Source organism: Camelus bactrianus, chromosome 25 (genome assembly GCF_048773025.1).
Source record: "Camelus bactrianus isolate YW-2024 breed Bactrian camel chromosome 25, ASM4877302v1, whole genome shotgun sequence".
In the NCBI taxonomy this organism is placed as follows: domain Eukaryota; kingdom Metazoa; phylum Chordata; class Mammalia; order Artiodactyla; family Camelidae; genus Camelus; species Camelus bactrianus.
Window position 1 is genome coordinate 31,104,675 of NC_133563.1, and position 14,290 is coordinate 31,118,964.

A 14,290-nucleotide genomic window follows, 5' to 3' on the forward strand; every position below is an offset into this window, starting at 1 on the left:
TTCTCAGGAAGTGTTTCCAGCGGTTTTGTCTGATTTAATCAAGATCTCTTCACCTCATTATCTCGGGGTTTTGCTCCCTGTCCATTTGCAATTCTCTTAATAAAGCACAGATGACTGTGACGTTTGGCTCGTGGGGCGATCAGGAGTGTGTGCCCTGCACAGTGTCCTAGTTGGCACGGAAGGGGCTGAGAACGACCTTCTGGATTAGAGGCTTCTCCTTTTCATTTGTTCTCATGTGTGTTTCCAACCACTTTGGCTAGGATGGTAGTGAGAAAATTACTCTGGCATTCAGAGTACAGTGATCTCAAATGCCTAAGCTTAACTGGCAACAGAAATGGCCTGATGAGATGTCTGAGAGTCTTAATTAGAGCCTCATCCTACTTCAAGTCTTTTCTAAGAGAACGGAGCTCAGCGTTGGCTACCCACAGACACATCTGGGGAACTTTTAAACTAGGTCTGGGCCTAGGCCACACTGCAGACCAAATGATGTCGGAAACTGGGGAGCTGAATCTGGGGATGGGTATTTTTGAAAGCTCCCCCGGTGTTTCCAAAGGTCAGTCCGGTCTCAGGACAACTGCCTTGAGGGAACTCACAGAACGTTACAACAAAGGAAGGTCTTGCTTTTGAGACTGAGTAAAAGTAAGTCCAGAGAGGTCAAAGTTCGTCAAGAGGCCAGGTAAGGGGGAAGGTGGGATTCAAACCCTTGTTTTCTCAGTTCGAAGCCTGGGCTTTTTATCCTTCGTAAGAACTGGAAAGCCCTGAGTCACTGTTAAGCAATGGCAGAAATAGAGTGGAACAGAATGAAACAAGAAGGGCAGATTGCTGATATAAATATTTAGTGAGAAAGAAAATTCAGCAATGAGAGCATCCAATTGCATCACTATGACCATTTGGGAATAAGCTTTTGGGAGAAGTAAATATCCTTATGGTTATTTCCTATAAACCGTAAATCTGCTGGCAGTTACCTTTGAACACTAAAATGTGCGCTAATTAAAAATGAATCATCTCAGTGCCCAATTTAGAAATTGGAACAAACACTGGACTAAACTGGAAGCAGAGCTAATTTGGGCAATTTGGGCTAAAAGCTAACACTCTGATAGGATGTTGACAATGATCTTTCTAATACCATTTACAAAAATTTTTTTAATTTGAAAGATTTATTTATCTTTTAATCTAATGCCATTTTAAATGATACCATCAGGCAGGCATCCTTTCTGGAAGAGGGCTCTACCATGCAGCTCAACTTTGTGTCGACTGTTGGCCCCAGCAGATTAAGCAAGGAGCTGGGAAATGCAGGGACACAGAGAGGGATAAAACCCAGTTCCTACCACTCCAAACTTCAAGGAGGAGAACTGGCACAGAAAGGTTGGGAAGGATGCTCGCTAAAAGTCCAGGATAGACCAACACTCTCAGCTCACGTACTAAAGGAAGTGGAGGCCAAATCCATCCTCTCAGAAATTGGGAGAGGTGGCATGACACACAGGTAGAACTTGATCTAAAGGATTTGATAGAGAAAGGGGGTCTGGATGGTACCAAAAGCCTATATGTACTAACTAGGAAAACACTTAGGTGTGGTGTATGGGATCCAATAATTATGATGTTACTATTTCTGACTTTCAGCTGTCTTTCCTTACTCAGAATCTTTGGCTGCTGATTTTTTTTTTCTTTTTTCTGGCAACAATACAAAACCAAAAGACCAAAGGAATTAAAAAAACAAAACAAAACCAAAAAACAGAAAACCAAACCCATTAGGGCCAAACTATCTCAGGGCTTCTGAGATTTGCATCTTTTTCAAACAATGTAAACAGAAATGTCTCATTTGGAATCGTATCCTCCTTTGGCTTCTGGGGCACTGTGCCCTCTGGATCTCCTCTCGCTGTCTTTTTGGCTCCACACCCTCCCTCAGCAGGCTTTCTCTGAATCCTGCCTTCAGCTTCTGTCCCTGGGCCAAAGATTCCCAAATCTCCCTCCTTGAGATCCCTCTGTCTGCCTTCAGCCTTATGCCCAGCTGCCTTCAAATCTATTCACTAGGATATTTCCCTTGGATGTCACCTGAAGCTTAATATGTAAAAGACAAACTCACATCCTCTCTTCACCCTCTCCCCCCCCGAAAAACCAGCTTTCCTTCCCAAGTTGTCTACTGCTCTTCCAGCACCATCCGTTTCCTTACTCCAACCTTGGAGTTATGTAACTAACAGATGCCTCGCTTTGGCTCTCAAATCAGCAGCCAACAAACCCCAGGGAATCTTATTCTGCAGTAAGATTCAGCCCTTTTCTCTTCCACAGCCCCCAGTATGAGGCACCTAACACACTCTTCTGTATCAAAATCAAGGCCTCCCCTCCATGGTTTCTCTCCCATGCTGTCTGCTCTGTAGAACCCTATTTCTGATACTTCAATGCAACCGTCCTTACAGAGAACCTCGAGTGGTTTCCTAGAGGACAAATTCCAAGCCTACATGTAAAGTTCTTCATTAGCTAGTTCTATTTTGCCTGTTTTTTGGTTTTTGTATCCACTGAATAAATAGGTACTTTATTTATATAACTATTAAATTAACACGCTCTAGCCCTCCACTGTGTGCCAGGCAGGAGAACACAGATGTGAACAGGATATGGTTTTTGCCATTTTCTGAAATGTATATAGTCTGACAGTGGAAAACAAGCAGGTAAGAGCCATTTCTGTGACTCACTCTAAATTGTCCTCCACCCACCCCCAGCTAAATCAAATTCTGCATTCTTACAAGTCCATCCAAAGACTGATTTCCCTCAAGCCCTCCCACCTCCTTTCTTCACCTTCTTTCTCTTCTCTTTTTGGTACTGCTCAATATCTTTTCTTAACCAGAAAGTTAGACCCACCCTCTAGGACAAATTTTCTCAAATTTAAACATGTATTTGAATCATTCTCATGTGTGATCCACCTGGCTTAGCTCAGAAGGCAGGATTCCACTTTTTAACAGGTTCCCAGGTGATTCAGGCACAAAAGGATCCTGAGCCAGTTTGAGAAACACCGTTTTAGCCCTCTGTCGCTTCCTTCTGTTTCTCCATACAGGCTGTCCACAGCCACAGGGCTTAGAAAAGCATGTGGGTCGCTTAAGTCTCTAGGCTCCAAGTGCCCTCTTAGGTCTTGTGACTATTAGACACATTAATTATCAATGACACTCAGGGAGTCAAGAAAAATGACTCAGTCAAGTGGACAAAACCGCCCTCTCTGGAGGAAACTAACTACTGAGGCGTAAAATCTCTCTGAAAGTCACCGGGAGAGCAAGAAGAAATTACATTTTCTGTCCTCTCAAAACACGCGCAGCCCTCGCCCCGGATGACCTCGGTGAGTCTCCAATGAATCATGTTTTCCGAGAACCCGAACGCACTGCGAGTTCAATAGCTCATAACAGAAAAAGCCTGCAGTGACTCGATGCACTCAAGGCCATCATGCTTATCCTCACAGCCTCATAAAGTGGTGCAACTGGAAGAAACAAATATTGCTAATAAACCTCGGAGAAGGATTCACGAAAACGAATGTTACTCAGATCACGAAGGTTTGGCAAGCAAACGAAGCGCGCAGTCGTGCACGCTGCGACGTCCTCCCCGCTGTCTTCCCCACTGTCCCGGGCCCCGCAAAGCCGCCCCTCCCATCCCGGAGCGCGGCCGCCCTGTGGGGGTGGGGCCGGGACGTCGGCGACGTGCTGACGTCAGGGCGCGGGGACGCCCAACGCGTCGTCCGGCGCGGAGCTGGGCCGGCAGTGGTAGCTGTCGCCGGCTTCGCTGCGTGAGGCGCGGGTCCGCGTCGGCTCCCTCCGCCCTTCGCCCTTCGCCTCGTCTCGGCCTTCGCGGCCCGGCGCCGCCCGCCCGTCATGGTGCGATCAGCGCGCCCTGCGCGGCCCCACTGAGCCTGGGCGCGGCGGCGAGCGCGGCTCGGGGTCACCATGCCTACCCGTGAGTGGCCGGCCGAGGGTCGGGCCGGGCAGGGAGCGCTGGGAGGCGGCGGCCCGCTCGGCGCGCATTCCGGGTGTCACCGGTCCGCCAGGGCGGCGGGGCGGCCGGGCCGGGCTGGGGAGAGCCAGGAAGTGCCCGCGACCGGCCGAGTTAGTTTCGTTTCGGCTTAGCCTTCCCCGGGGTGTGGCGTGGGAGCCCGTTGCACAGACGGGGAAACCAAGGCCCCGGCGTTAAAGTCGCACCGCTAGTAAGTGCCAGAGCTGGGAGTAAGCTAGACCTGTGGGACTTCAAAGTCCTCCTCTTTTCCCAGCCCTTTCCAGAGCAAAATGGAAATAGCTCCGTCCCATCGCCCTTGCCTTCCCACTTCCTCGGGGACCAGGCATCGCCCTTCCCCGCGGCCCCCGAAGTCCCAGCAGCCTTGACTTTCTCCCCGTCTGTAACACGTCCGGGTGGTTGAAGTAGGTGCTCTTTGGGGAACTTGTTGGGCTTAGATGCCCTGTCGTGTGAATGTTGGACCACCTGCTTCAGATCCCTTGGCAGCTGATTAAAAATTCCGATTTAGGGCTCCTGCCTGGGCAAGTTGAATAAGAGCGTGGGCCCCGGAATCTGCATGTCCTACGTGTTACTGAGGGTCCCTAAAGTTTGAAAAGCGGTGGATAGTGGAGGCATTTTGGACAAATAGGGTACTACGACAGCACTACTCACGACTGATTTTAAAACAACCAGAGGATCGCATTGTGACCTTAAACCCAGGGGCCTGTCTGGATATGTGAGGAAGCATAATAGTGATTGATTTCGGATTCTTTTCAAGTAGGGCTGTTTTGAGCAAGTGTTCCACACTGTGGAATCTTGAAACCCTTGTCATTATGTTTCTAATTAGCTCATATTTCTTGGAATTCATAACTCCTCCTCATTGTCCTTATTTTGGTAGACATATGGGACACTGGATTTCCAGGTCAGCCTCAAATGCATGTTCTGTCTGGTGGTGAGTAGGGAGGAATTATCTCCTGATGTTACAAAGTTTTCTGCAATTTTGTGGCAAATTTTTAAACAATCTTGATGTGAAGGTTACTAAGAACTCCTCATGTGTGTGCAAGTAAGGTGGATTTTGTTAACAGTACTGTGTGTCTTAAACTTATGTTCTTGGATTTTGTATCCAGTACATACGTCAGCAGTCTATATTTTAATTTTATTCCTCTAGACCCAAGGAATATTGTCATCGTTATTATCGCCAATTTATTGTTCCTAAATTCATGTTCATGTTATTTAGTGAATTAGCACTGTGCTCATCTTTTACTTTCTGAGAAAGCAAAGGGGAGGGGATAAACACGTTAAGGCTTCAAGTGGTATTTATTGGTAAAATGGCAAATATAAGCATCCTATGCAGTTAAACAAAATTTTAATTATGTTCTAAGGTTATCTAGCTTCGCAGAGTAGATACAGAAAACTTTTTTTTTAATTGCGTGATTTATAGTGCGAAATGATGTATGGATGAGCCATAGTGTACTTTGCATAGTTAAAAATACAGTGTTCATGACCTGAGTGGAGAGCAAGGGAAACATTTGAGTTGTCTGTCATTGCTGTTAATATTTATTACAGCACAATTTCTGTGATTGCTTAGAAGTGTGGTGTCGAATGGTGGTACCCATGCGAAGTCAGCAGTGTTCATACTGCCTTTTACTCTCCTTCTGTGGCCAGAACCCCCAGAATTGCTGGGACAGTACTGTGCACATGAGTACTTCCCAGAAAGTGTGCGTATAGAATAAATAATTTCCAGCAAAATTATTACTTTCGTTAGGGATGTTTTTAGGAAGAAAGCCCTTCCTAAATAAGCTAAGCTTTTTTTCTTTTTAATGTCAAGTGAGGTAAGAGGCTCATGTACCTGCTCTGCCAGTTAATCCTTAAGGGTTTAGTGAAATAAATATAATGCTTTTCTGTAAAATTAAAGTGTGGAAGATGATCACTAAGGCCTTTCAGACTCTGTGATTGTGAAAGTGACCCTTGTTGCAAAGTAATAGAATTATTCTACTCTTGCTGTTTTGTCGCATATTTAGAATATTGATACTCTCAGTCCTTGAAACTGGAATTGGTGAGTAAAATCCAGTGGAGCAGGCTATACCTCTGAAGGCTGAGTGGTGGCTTATTTCATGAATGTTTACAGTCGCTTCATGGGAGTTATTCAGGAGATCCATAGACTCTTTTTTAGAAAGCAGGTACCTGGAAGGATGCCTGACAGGAAGTTGCTGCGACACAGGAACGATTCCGTGGTCATGTCACTCTATATTCAGGCAGTAGTTTGAAACAATCCCTAAGCACAGATTTCAAGACTTTCACTAAACGATCTTTTCAAACCTACAGACCTATAATTTGTCACATCATTTCTCTAAAGGCCTTTGTATCATCCTCTTCCGCTCAGGGGACCATTAGGAAACATTTTGATCTTGAAGATTTTCAAACCCTGAATCAGAATTTGAGTGAAAGAAATGTTCAAGCTTCTTAATCCAATCATTTAATCTTATTTTGCATATCAGGAGACTGAGACTCAATGAGTTTCAGTAATTTGACTAAGGTCACAGGTGGGCTGGAACCAGGACTTGAACACAGATCTGGCCCCTATATTTCCTAATCACAATGAGCATAGATAATGCATATTTTTCCCTAGCTAAGTTGCTAATAGTTTATCTTTTTAAACAATTTTCCCTGGAGTTACACTAAAACAAAAAAGAGCAGACATCAGATGTGTAAGCTTACAGGAAAATTTAACGTTTTTGCCTTTCCTTTGGCGTCACAGGAGGCCTGCAAAGGAGGCTGGGGATGCTGCTGGTTGTGCTTAGTGGAGAGATGCTTGATTATATAGGTACAGACTTGAACTTTGTAGTAAACTATTATATGAAAGGGATTCCTTAGCTGACAGGTGACTTATCTCAAAACAGGTCCAAAATTTGTGCTCTTTTATTAAATATGAAAACTTACTGTATATTGGCTGAGGGAAACTGCTGCTCATTACCATTCTTTGCTGTTAAATTATACTTTCAGTAATTTGTGGTTAATGGCTTCTTTTCTCATTTAGACGTTGGCATTGATATCTGGCTGCATTTGTTAGGCTGTGGTAATGTAGTCCATTTGCGTTTGGTTTTTTCCCATTGATGAGGCTAATTATATTTGACTTATTTTTCAATCCATTCTTATGCAAGAAGTGCAGAATATAGATGAATTGTGAAATGAAGAATGGATGCTGGTTGAAGTGTTTCCGTTTGGAAACGCATTCCAAGTAAACTTGTCCTATCACTGGCTGGTGAGCCTTTTGTGTTTGTTCATTCTCTCTGCCTCCCTGCCCCTCTTCCCCATCTCCCTCTCCCATCCAGCACCTATGTATACTGCCAGAGTTATAGCTGGAGAATTTTCTTCCTCACAGTGACCTTTGGCTTGACATTGTTTTGGTTTTACCAGATCTCATGTTTCAATCTGTTCCCACTCATGGGGCCATAGGGCTGCACTGAAGATGAGGTAGGTGGTGGGAGGTAAGGTTGGGGAAGGAGAGAGGAGCCGGAATCTGGAGGACAATATGCCGTGCAATTAATGTGGCTAAAACTGTGCTGCAGCTGTCACAGTCACAGTTAGCGGCCGCTTTACAGGCATGTTAGCAATTTCCAACTTACTGGTTACTTTATAAAAACTTAAAGTTTGCTATTAGCAATAGGAATTAATTATTGAATATTGATTGTACACCAGGCAATATACTTTGTGCTTTTGGGAATTAATTATCTCCCACATTGAGGGAGGTCCTGTTTGACCAATTATAGAAATGAAGAGGTTGAAGTTCAGGGAAGCTAAGTAGCATGCCTAATGACAGTAGGTGGTAGGGTTGGGATTGGAACTGGATGGGTCTGACTTCATAGTCCCAGTTCTTTGTTCATACTGCACCCCTCTGAACCAGGCAGGAGTTGAGTCTGCAGTCGTCAGATCCTGTCGGTTTCTTTTAACACTGTCACTTTTGCTTAGCACTGTGCCTGATCACATAATAGGTGTTTGGTAAATGTTGAATAAACAAATGAACTCTAAGTAGAGTCAGAGAAGTTATTCTTTAGATACCATAACCCAAAATAATTTTTCCCCTTAAAAATAGTGTTGTAAAAGTTTTATAGTTTATGATTAGGTTCTTAGCAGACCTGCCTGAAGTATTTGCAAGGCCTTAGACAAAAATACAGGCAGAGGCTTACAAATCATAGTCCAAATCAGGGTTTCTCAATTTTTGTTGTACTGATGTCTTGGACTGGATAATTTTTTGTTTGAGAGGTTCAGGGCTGTCCTGTACATTGTAGGATGTTTAGCAACTTCTCTGGCCTCTACCCACTAGAAGCTAGTTGTAATCCTTTCTGTCTGCCAAACTTTTGACAACCAGAAGTGTCTCTAGATATTGCCAAAAGTCTGGGGAAGGGGCTCATGAATTGTCCCTGGTCTAAATATTTAAATGTTAGAGACCAAGCTGCGCCCACAGCCTGGCCTGCTTTCCCATCCAGGGCCCCTACGGTCTGCTCCCCAGAGATGCCTTCTCAAGCTGGGGGCCCAAGCAGCCTGCAGGCCCAACCCAGTCGGTAGTTGTTTGTTACCTACCCTAAACTGGAATTGCCCTGTCGGGCTTCTTTGGGGAGCCAGAGTGGACAGATTCCCCTCTCCCCATACCCCGCTTTTCCATCTCAGGAGTTGATAGAGTTCTAAGCACGTCCCACAGCTATAGCACCTGCGTAGAGGAATGGGTGAGAGGAGGAAGCCCAGCTTTCTGAGGGAACTGGATCTGCCTAGACTCCCACTTCGGGTGATTTGGAGTGGGCAACTTTAAACAAACAGCTGCAGCCATCTTTCTCTGCTTTTCTAGGCTGTGATTGTCAGTGGCATGTCTCTGTCCCCTCCCTCACCCATACATTCCTCTAAAAGGAAAGAAAACTTCTGGTGTTTTGGGAGGTAGAGGCCCTTTTTTCCTGAGTCAAATGAAGATGCTTGTTCTTAGGAGAAATTTTACCTATTACATAGCTCAGCTTTGGTGTGGACTGATCCAGTATCATTTACAGGGCTTCTGTAGTAGTGGGCTGGACTTCAGTGGACAAAAGTGATTTCCTGTGGTCTATCATATTCTCCCTTTTGCATATTTACTTGTTGTTATCTCCCTTTAGATATTACTAGATAGCAAGATTCCAGTGTTTATTAAAGCAGGAATCACTACTAAGGTGTTCTTATTGTACTTCTGAATCACACAGTGTTTCTGTGTGAATACCAGTTCTACTGCAAACTCCATTTTTTGTTATGTCAGTAACTATCTCCTTTGGCGGAGCCCCTGTGTAGGAAATGAGTACCCCTTTATCCCGTAATGGTAGTAGAAAGGTTTATTGGTATCATTGAAGAAACAGGTCCTTGATAATCTCAGAAATGGAGAAGAGGGCACAGAAAATTCCAACATGCTTTAAAGAGGAAAGGGTGGACCAGTAGGTAAGACATGCGCTGTTTGTCTAGGCTAGGGGTTCTTAAATATTTTTGCAAAATGAACTTTGTTATGAAGCTGATGGAAGCCAGAATTATATTGTGCCAGAAAAGTGCAAATTTTCACACAAAGTTTTGCATGTAGTTTCAAGAGATTTTAAGGCGCACTGAGATGTATCCCCCGGAAAAGTGGAGACCACCACAGTGACAGTTGTTCTTTGAAGGTTTGTAATTCAGGTTGTAGAGGAATATCCTTATTTCCCAAATATATCGTGCCATTCTAAGTACTTCTTTCTTCTACATTTTAATTTTCTCCCTAATTTTTTTACGTCCTGTTTATTGTTTTTTTTTTCTTACATCTCTGCTAGCCTGCTGAAATCTTTGAATTACAATGTAGGTGAATGTTCAGTAAGGCTTTTCTAAATTCGATATTTATGAAGAGAGTTAATTTAAGAATTGTAGGATCACCAGAGGAGAAACTTCAGAGGGAAAAATGAAATCAATTTGGATCTTGTAGCAAAAAAGAACACTTAATCCAGTCATTTAGAGAAAGATGAAACCAAGTGGGTTACGTGTGCCATTCAGACCTAGAGCCCAGGTCATTTGAACACTGGGTGGGTATTCACAACTACATACTTATACTGCCCTTATAGGGGATAGAGAGGTATGAAATGGAAGTTTTATAAAAATCTGTGGCTAAAGATTTGAGGAAGTACTCAAAGTCAATATCAAATATAAGAAATCAGTATTTGCAGTACTTCCACAAATCAGAAAGCAAAATACCACCAACTTCCATGGTTGAAGCACACACCTGTGGCGTATAAAAGCCTGAGTACAACTGACTGGTAAAGATTTGGGGGAACATGGTTCTGTTTCACTAATAAAGAAATGCTAATTAAAAGCAGAAATCATTTTTGGATTATCACATGATCAAAGACTTTTTAACAATAACAGGCAAAGGTGGCCGTGAGGTACAGTAGAAAAGGCAGACGTTTAAGTTGGTTCAACTCTTCAAAAGTAACTTGGCAATATCTTATCAAGTATTTAAGTAATGCCTATACTCATTGACCCAGGAATTTCACCTCTGGGAATCTGTCCTTAAGAAATGATTAAAGGCATAGACTGCATTAGGATTTCTGCACCAAGATATCTACACGGTAGTATTTATAAAATAGTGAAAACCCAGAAGCTTCAATATCCAATGATGGGAAAGTGGTGCAAACTGATTACAGAACATCCTTGCAACAAAATGCCATGCAGGCTTTAAAAATGATTCTTATGAAAGTGCTGAGATTATGAATTATTTTTCTTTTCTTATCTATAATTTGTGTTTTCCAGATTTTCTACAGTTAGCATATAATCTAAATCAGAAAAAGATGCTTAAGGTTTTTTTTTATAGCTTTAGCATAATTTTTTCAAAAGTTTCATAATTCTTTGCAAAACCTGAAGTAAAACACTAAAATATTGCCTTGAACTGGTTCTTCCTTTAGTCCATAGAAAAGAATGTTGAGTTTCTGATCATGTAGTGCTGACTGATGTCTTATATATGTCTGGCTTAGGAAAACAGTGCATTTACTCTCTGATTGCTATGACTTTACTATTAGATGATGGCACGTGTGGAATTCTGTGAATGACTTTGCGCACTAGTTGGTGAATTATGTGGTTTCTGGTTAGGAAGTAAAATAATGGGTCTTTTTTTGTTGTCGTTGGTATTTTATTCTGAAAGGAGGAAGAAATGATTTCTGATTTATTAAGTGGTGGTTTCAGTTATGAAAACACGAAAGGTTGAGATGACTCACTTTGTGTGGGTTTAGTTTGTTGGGAGTTTGTAGGGTTTTCTTCCCCCAATGATTGTGTGTTGTAGGATGATCACAAGTATGATCACAAAATGAATGTTGGCAGTTCCTCCTATGATTAATATGTCAAACCTGTCAAAATTCTCTCATCATTTGTATTTGCCAGACTCATTCCGTTCTTGAAATGAGCCTGCTCTTGCATATGCCTGAAATCAAGCAGGAGCTACTATTAATTTTCCTCTTTCCATGTAGGCTGTCATATTCTCCCTCCTGGGTATTTATTTACTGCTCTCTAACTTTACGTATTATTAGATAGCATGATTCTAATTTTTATTAAAGAAGGAATCACTACTCAGGTTTTTTCATTGTACCTCTGAATCAAGAGTTTGCTGTATTCTAACAATAGGCATTAAACCTTTGGCTCTGCAGTCTTCAAGGGGACTTTTCATTTTCCTAAATGCCATTATTTTTGGTTTTATTGTTAGTTGGTGAGTTATTCAGCTGTACCTTTTTCTTTTCATTACCTGAACTCAGGGTATTTCTGCTGCACAGGTTTTCTGGAGAATTCTAAGTATTCTTCACACCCCTGCTATTTAATTGGCTTTTTGAACAGCTGTCTGGGCAATTTGCTACCGAGTTCTCTCTGCTGTCGTTGCACTGAAGTTTAAATGGATCTCACTCCTACTGGGCTGAGAAAATGAAATATAAGGTGTTCAAGTCAGTTGACCCCAGGTAAATTCCCGGAGCCTCATAAACTTTGTAAAATGTGCTGGCCGGACTGAAGGACTGGCCTGGAAGTCAAAAGGAGTGGTCCATTTATGACATCTGACATAAATTGATTTATGAACTTAGTTACAAGTATTTTTATTAGCTATTTGATCCATTAATTGGAAAATGATAATACCTCTCAGGGATATTTAGAAGTGATAGGATTTATGTAATTATGCTTTAAAGAAAAATACTTTATGAACATGTTTTTAGAATCAGCATGTTGTCAGGACAGGATGATTGCTTCTTGGATTGTTACCCTTTGCTGCACCTGGTTCCAGAAGGACATCTACAGAGAACGCCACTCTAGGCAGTTGCATAATAGCTGGAATTTTGGGTCTAAGTCCCTATGGATTTTCCCCATTCTCTTAGCCGGCTGGGCTATGTGAACTTCACAGGCCCAGTTTCTTCAGTTCACAGCCCAGATCAGAAACAGACTTAAGTGATTTGTGTGCCCCATGTTACCTTTTCCCTTGATTCCATCCTGGTTCTTTGCTTGGTCTTCCAAGAACGGGAGCACCTGTGGGAAGCTGTCCTAGGTGTGTCTTACTGTGCTGTCTTCATGAAATGGAGCAGTTCAGGTCCAGGAGATTGATGGGAGAAATGCAGACGTCCGCCCCGGCTCAGTTCTGCTTGTGTCACCTTCACAAGAGCTCCCTTCCCTGGCACAGGGCTCTCACGGTCAGTTCCTGAGCATTCCATGCTGTTCTTGATCCATACTGGAAGGTGGAACAGGGAAAGTTTGAGCTGCCTTTAGAGCTAAAGTTTTCAAAATGTCTTCCAAGGAGGTAGATTAGAGCCTGTTGTGTGGAGAGAATACTGAAGAGACTGAGCAGGTGGGCCTCTATCTGACCCAGCTTCAACTGGGATAGCTCTGTTTTTATGTTTTATTGGCGAGATTTTGCATTCAATTTCAGGAAGGAAATAATGTTGGCTACTTTTAAAAAGTTTAAAATTTATGGTCTTATATATTAGATATGCCCTCTGACAAAAAATAAGATATTTTAGAGTCAAAAGCCTAGGAACCTAGAGGAAGAAACCAAAGCCATTGAGCTGATGGTGTCTCACCTGTTTTTGCGCTGGTGCTCTCCAGGAACGGAGCTGTCTGATCTCTTCTTGTAGCCATTTCAGTTATAGGCACTGTCAGTATGCCCTTGGGGTCATAGATAATCTCCTTCAGCCTTTCTTATTTTCTTGTTGGATTTCTCCTAGGGACTTACTCATTCAGCAAATTATTTTAGTGCCTGCATGTGCAAGGTATTGCTAGCAGTCCCTAGTTTTTAAAAGTTTACCCAATTCTTAGACCCTTGGATAGATGGCTATGTGGCTATGGCACAAAGAAGGAAGTGGCACGCCCCCTAAAAACTGTGCTGTGGTGTTCAGAGAAAGACTGCAAGGAGAAGGTGAGTGGGAGGTGGCATCTTAAGCCTGAGTAGTCTTAGGAGAAGTGTGGGTTTGGGGAAGATGTTTAAGGTGAGTCATACGCGTGGAAGTAATCTGCAGCCAGCTGGAGTAAGTCGCTGGTGCTAGGAAAGGTGAAGACTTAAAGGCTGTATGTGTATTTGGTAATTTTGTCTTTTAATCATCACGTACGTATGCAACACATACTGCATGTCAGTTATCATAGGTGCTGAGGACACTGCGGGACCTCTTACTAGACATACAGGCATCATGACATCATCTCTGCTCTCACGAAGCTTAGTCTAGGGGGCAGGACAAGTGCTGACCAGACAGGGAGCTTTACAAGCACCTAGTACTTGCTTCATTTGACACTGTATGTATAGTTTTTGATGCAGTGGGTGGCCCATGGTACACGTTCAGTGTATATTTGTTGAATGGCTCACATTACTAAAACAGAAACATAGGTTGCTATGGGAACACATGAGCGAGGTTGGAGGGAGAGCAGTTAGAGGTTATTAAAGTACAGTAGTCTGAGTGTGGGCTTTGGACTTGGATGATAGTGAGATGGATTGCACTGTACAGGTTTGAATATCGTTGAGAAAGTACAATTCCTAAGATTAATTGGATGAGGGGATGAGGGAGAAGGAGTCAGGATTCACTCCCAGATTTCAGGCTTGATCATTTGGATGAACTGCTCTGGTATGATACGGGGACTTTTTGGAGTATGAGCAGTTTGGGAGAATTGAGATGGAAGGTGAGTCCATTTTAGGAGATGATAAATGTGTGGTGCCTTAAAGGACTTTCAGAGTACATTTGTAGGAATGACGGTAGATGAAATTAAAGGGTAGGTTGTAAAGAAAATAAAGATGCTAAGGGCAGATCCTTGAGGAACATGTGCATTTAAGGGTCAAATAGACAGA

General features: G+C 42.9%; 1 protein-coding gene across 4 annotated transcripts in view; it reads left to right on the plus strand.

Moving 5' to 3' along the window:
- The first annotated feature begins 3,787 nt into the window (after positions 1-3,787).
- The window catches only part of EFR3A (EFR3 homolog A), an 89,300-nt gene continuing 78,797 nt past the window's right edge, over positions 3,788-14,290 (plus strand). For 2 of the 4 annotated variants that reach the window (XM_074353088.1, XM_074353087.1), the window contains exon 1: positions 4,041-4,177. Coding sequence is in view for 1 of the 4 variants with exons in the window: in XM_074353085.1 (XP_074209186.1) it covers positions 3,921-3,930 (10 nt within the window). In the remaining 3 variants the exon portion in view is untranslated. Of the gene's footprint in view, positions 3,931-4,040; positions 4,178-14,290 lie in introns of those variants that run through there. The other 2 variants (XM_074353085.1, XM_074353086.1) reach the window with 2 other exon arrangements.